This window comes from Haliotis rufescens, unplaced genomic scaffold, assembly GCF_023055435.1.
Source record: "Haliotis rufescens isolate VD_foot unplaced genomic scaffold, xgHalRufe1.0.p SCAF_3, whole genome shotgun sequence".
Taxonomy (NCBI): Eukaryota; Metazoa; Mollusca; class Gastropoda; order Lepetellida; family Haliotidae; genus Haliotis; species Haliotis rufescens.
The window spans coordinates 46,736,708-46,742,707 of NW_025964001.1; the positions used below are offsets into that span (position 1 = coordinate 46,736,708).

A 6,000-nucleotide genomic window follows, 5' to 3' on the forward strand; every position below is an offset into this window, starting at 1 on the left:
AACACTGTGGAAGGTGTGTGCTGTTGGGTGACAGTGTGTGGGTGATGTGGAGAGAGAACGGTGGGATACTCAACACTGTGGAGGGTGTGTGCTGTTGGGTGACAGTGTGTGGAGGGTGTGTGCTGTTGGGTGACAGTGTGTGGTAATGTGGAGAGAGAGAACAGTGGGATACTCAACACTGTGGACAGGGTGTGCTGTTGAGTAGGCAGTGTTTGAAGAGTAATAACCTCTTACATGTGCATTAGGTAAGTACATGATACATGAGGGTGTGAAGTGGTATCTGATATGGTTCCAAGGCTATTGATCATACAACCGAATACATTTTAAGTAGGGAAAGTGATGAATTTGTTTTTTAAATGTAATTATTGCAACAAAATAAGTGGTTGACAGTTTGCAAATTAAGTGTCTATGATTTTAATAGCTCTTCTGTGTCATATTGTTCAGACTCCGTGAGACAATGAGGTCCCTCCATGAAGATATCAAGTCTACAGGCTGCTCTTCCTACCAGGTGAGCCAGAAACATGACCGATACAGTTAACAGATTTAGAGATGGTTGAGTAGTTAAGGTAGGGCCTGAGACTGATCATGAAGCCCTCACACTGGGACATTGTGTCATGTAGTTCTCTATCTGCTGGGGGCCCTGAGATCACTGTCCATGTTAAACTGTTAATGGCCCATTCCAAATCTTGTCCTGATGGTCCAGCTTCCTGTGGAGTCACCCATCACCCCAGTGGGCAGTGCTGTCATTACTGATATATGATAAACTGCTTTTTCTGTCATTTGTTGTGTTCTTGACACTGACTCATGCGAACAATAGAAACCTGATGACTGATAGATGTAGCTTCCATTACCTTAAGTGCTTGTGAAGTCTGACTACAAGATCTCTAAGGTATAAGGCACTGCCCTGCGACCAGACTGTCCATAATAGATTGCCTCTCAATGCAGCATTGTTCCCAGTGATGGATGTAGAGGTGTGTCTGATACCTGGTGATAAACCTTTATGATGGCCTAATGACCTGAAACCATCCTGGGGGTACGCACTAGTAATGTTCAGGAATGAGTGTGTAGATGTTATGGGTACATAACCTGTTATTTCATGATTGAAAAGAGGATGGGAAACTATGCATGGAAAAAAGTTAGTTGTCCATTATGTCCATTATTTATAATACCCTCAAAAAGCACTCCCTACTTCTGTATTGTCCTGAGATATGATCTGCCCCATCGTCAGGATGACAGCAGCCTCTGGCTCACGAGGCACATCCAGCACAACATGACAACTCCTGGACATCTTGCCTCAGGTGAAAAGTAAAGATTATGTGATCTCACCTAACTGTAAATCTGTTCCTGCCTTTAATATGGAACTGACCAAGTGGCAGAGGATATGTGTTGACCTTGATAAATTTCTTATCTCAAGCCTTACTTTTGTATATTCCATCATATTCTGCTGTCATGTGAAGGCTTGAAGCCTCCATCATATTCACACACCTTTCTTTATGCAATTTGAAAGTTCAATGCAATTTGGATGAAACAATCAATATCAATGTTACTGAACAATACAGGTGTATGTTGACTATTACTTACAGAGATTTTTGATCCGTATATGTTTAAATTAATGTATCTAATTCCTTAGAATATCGTACCTGCATTACATCACTGCCATAAATCCTGTATTTTGGCTGTCATCACACTATAAAAATCTTTTCAACAGCAGTCCTCTTCACTGTCCACCATCCATAATCAGTTGTGCAAACAATAGTGTCCCGCTGACCAATACTCTTCCATATGCGGAAGGCAGGAAACATCTCTTCTTTCCTGTGTGTGCTAGATTCAACATCTGACAAAGGTTTTGTCTTGCACACTTTGGTAGTTTGTCACACTGTAGTATATAGTCTATGTAGTCTATAGTTAAATGTTACAAGCTACTTAGTATTGCACTTTAGGCTGATTATTCTGTGTTTGGTCATGTAAGTAGTTACTGGTGACATGATGTAGGACAGTATGGCATATTCTTCACCATTGTTGCCTAAGGACTGCAGAGAGTGTGGGAAGTAAAAGATTGCTGGAAATCCACACTCAGCCTGCTGGAGGTGGAAAGATTTGCTCGGTTCAATCAATGTTCAGTTGTTTACCAAGCTGGCTGATGTACATGGATGAAGGCTGGGAAGATGCGTCAGAACCCATCAGTTCTGTTCCTCTGGTATATTCAAGCAGTGATGTATTAGAGGTAGAATAGTCACAGGAATTATCAAACAATAGTTAATGTTAATAATTCTAAGAGTAATCCTGCCAACCTTCGAAATTTTTGCATCTGGCAGATGTTTTGTTGCAAAGGAGTGAGGTGTTCCACCTTGGACATGCGCAAGAGCATTGGGCAGCAGGACACTATTGTCTGCACAACTGATTATGGATAGTTGAAAGTGAAGACAGCTTCTGCTGAAAATATTGTGGATTTTACTGCAGTGATTAATACAGATAACTATTATTAATGATAACACAAATTGATTTTACACATAATTAATGTCAACACTTATTTCTGCTTTTGTCATCATGTCTGTATTAACGTGGTTAACAGCATGCCTTCTCTGATTCAGAGTGGTAACCTCAGGCCGACATCCATCTTGAGGTCTTCAACACCCACTGGATCACCCAAGAAAAAGAATCATGTTCGCATCCTTGACAGTCCTCCTACATTAGACCGTCCTTTAAGATCTAGATCACCCTCAAGGTCACGCTCAAGGTCATCATCAAGGTCACCCCGAAGATCAACTTCCCGGTCACCTCATAGGTCTTCATCTCGCTCCCCAATACCCACATTGGCTGGCCAAGTCGGTAAGACACCCCCACCTTTGTCTATGTCTGATGAAGAATTCAGAAAATGTTTTCTGCCACAAACCCCTAAGAATAACGATCACTGTAATGATATGAAGACGTAACAAGATCCAGTATGTATACCTCATAATCCCTCCAGCCAGCATAATGTACAGAAACTGCCGTGTGTGCTTCATTAGACACAGGCAGAGATACCTGTCGTACATACGAGCATATTTATCTACCTGGTTATATACAGCTCTGAGAATGAAGGTCTAGTTTTATGAGATCTATTATTCTGGTCAGTACTGTTTTTATTACCCATCATGTTTCATGACACCCTGATGAAGAGTGAGCTCAACATCTTTTGTTCAGTATCTTTTAGCCCTAAGTCAAATGCCATGCTATTTAATATTCATTATCATATTATTTTAATATCATTTAAAGTTTCTAATAATGGCTGAAGTCAAAAGGTTTTCTTTTATTGAAGAAATATTTAATGAAATTGATGTAAAACAAGGAATGGTATAAAGTATAATGTTTTGAGGTGTTTTTGTTATTGCAACTTCATTGTTTTAGCTTCTGTTTCAGTACATAAGAGGAAGTGACAGTGACAAGTTTTGTAAACTGTAACAATACTAAACACTTGTGATGTGCAGGTGATCTGCGCCCTGGCCCAGCTGCCTCTACACCTGCAGGTGCCACGCCTTAGTCTGTGATGTGCTGTACTTTTAGCAGTATTATTTTATTATTTATTATGTATATACATCTAGAACATTCCATTTAGAAGAACTTATTTATACACTTATTTATTGTTTATATATATATATACACAGTGTTATGTGATTTTATGTACACTGAGTAGTTTTGCTAAAACAATGTGAATGATTGATTGCATGTGGACAATTCAGGACAGGTTGATTGTTATTGATGCTGCCAGCAGTACAGTTCTGTGTCATATATATTGACACTAAGCATCATATAGATTGTCTGTGTCTTGACCTCCGCTTTGCTTCATCACTTGGATATTTCTTACCTTAAGGTCAGGTGCTTGCATTGAGCTCCAGTAGTTTCTGTTAAGATGGTGTATCTGAGATACCACCCACCATGTCCTTACATAAGTCACTCTTTACTGTATCTTGCCACTCAAGATATTATTGCATTGTGTTAATAACTTGAAAGCGGTGACGTGAAGCATGTGATACACTGTGCTAAGACTGTTAGCTGTGTAACAAGTCTAAAGCAAGCCTGTGTGAGGAACTGCCACTGCTGTGATCAGATACCATTACCCAACCAGTGGTTGGGAACCATTGTTTAGATGTCGGGTGTTGCTACTTGAAGCAATAGAGGGCAGCACATTCTATCACACCAGTATTAACCTTCCTGCAGCTACAGTGATACCTCCAAGTGAAATAGGAAGTGGAAAGTCAAACTGTGAAGTCATGTTTCTTTCACATTCAATGAAACTTAATTTGTCTAAGTTTTCCTTAAACTGGCAGTTGATTCTCAAGCACACATATTGCAATATCGACAAGCCCTTATGTTTGATGAACTCACTACTTCCTAAACTTTGGGATAACTTTCTGTGTGTCAGTTGCTGATTACATGGTGTCTGTAATTGGACAATTAATTAATACAGTTGTATATTACACTGATGTTAAGTAGGCTTCAGGAAAGTAAGATAATATGCTGTGTTATGCAAATATGATAATATCAAAACTATATTTCAGTAAAATATTCAAATGGTGTCATGAGATACAACAGAAATGTTTCAGTGATGTCATGAGATACTTTTTGTCATGTCATATAAGGTAATACATAAATATATGTCATTGATGTCATAGAAGTTTAATCAGTACTGTGTTTCAGTGATGCCATATGATGTTTCACAGAAATATATTTCAGTGATGCCATGTAAGACTCTGCACTACCATGTGTCAGTGATGTGATCTTTGATAAAACAGAAATATGTTTCAGTGATGCCATGTAAGATTCTACAGTACTATGTGTCAGTGATGTCATCTTTGATAAAACAAATATATCTCAGAAATGTCAAGTAAAAAAATACTGCATTTCCACGTGTCAGTGTTGTCATCTTAGATAAAACAGAAATATATTTCAGTGATGTCATCTTGGATAAAACAGAAACATGTTTCAGTGATGTCATGTAAGATACTGCAGTACCATGTGTCAGTGATGTCATCTTGGATAAAACAGAAATGTATTTCAGTGATGTCATGTAAGATACTGCAGTACCATGTGTCAGCGATGTCATCTTGGATAAAACAGAAACATATTTCAGTGATGTCATGTAAGATACTGCACTACCATGTGTCAGTGATGTCATCTTGGATAAAACAGAAACATATTTCAGTGATGTCATCTTGGATAAAACAGAAACATATTTCAGTGATGTCATCTTGGATAAAACAGAAATATATTTCAGAAGTGTCCTATAAGAGTATACATTAGTACATCTCAGTCATGTCTTGTAAGAGCAGAAATGTATACTGATGTTATGCAGAAGCCTTATGTAAATGAATATACTGGCGTCATTTAGGTTATTGTATTGATGTATTGTAATATTAATTGATGCAAGCTACAGCATTTCTGTAATATATTGCCCTGGTGATGAATGTGAAGGTACTTATACTATCATTATGTTCTTCTCCATACACTTCACAACTGTACAGTGTGCCACCTGAAGACAAATCTAATGTACATGTAGAAGCCTGCAGTGGCCAGAGGAAGATTCTCCTGCAGAAGGAAAACAGCAGATGTGTCCCTGTGCCAGACATAAAGGTCCTTGTCATGTATGAATATGAAATAAAATATATCTTTTGTATTATTCTTTGCAGTTGTTTCAAATAGATTTCAATGTGTCTTCTATTTCCTCACAATGTTTTACAGTAACGACAAAGATATACTTACAAACATATATGATGCACAGTCACAGAGGTATCATTCACAGACATTCTTACACAGGTGTCATTAACAGAGACTTTGCTTAAACAGGTGTCATGTACAGAGACTTGCTTACACAGGTGTCAATAACAGAGACTTGCTTACAAAGGTGTCATGTATAGAGACTTGCTTACACAGGTGTCATGTTGGATGGTTGGTTTGTTGTTTAACACCGCACTCAGCAATATTCCAGCTATTTGACGGCGGTCTGTAAATAATCGAGTCTGG

General features: G+C 38.5%; 1 protein-coding gene across 9 annotated transcripts in view; it reads left to right on the plus strand.

The window, feature by feature from the left end:
- Positions 1-5,656, plus strand: part of LOC124118860 (centrosomal protein of 128 kDa-like) — a 104,152-nt gene extending 98,496 nt beyond the window's left edge. For 7 of the 9 annotated variants that reach the window (XM_046481146.2, XM_046481152.2, XM_046481142.2 and 4 more), the window contains 2 exons: positions 445-508; positions 2,592-5,656. In XM_046481146.2, coding sequence (XP_046337102.1) covers positions 445-508; positions 2,592-2,933 — 406 coding nt within the window. In that variant the 3' untranslated portion in view covers positions 2,934-5,656. The remainder of the gene's footprint in view (positions 1-444; positions 509-2,591) is intronic. The other 2 variants (XM_046481149.2, XM_046481148.2) reach the window with 2 other exon arrangements.
- The last annotated feature ends 344 nt before the right edge of the window (positions 5,657-6,000 follow it).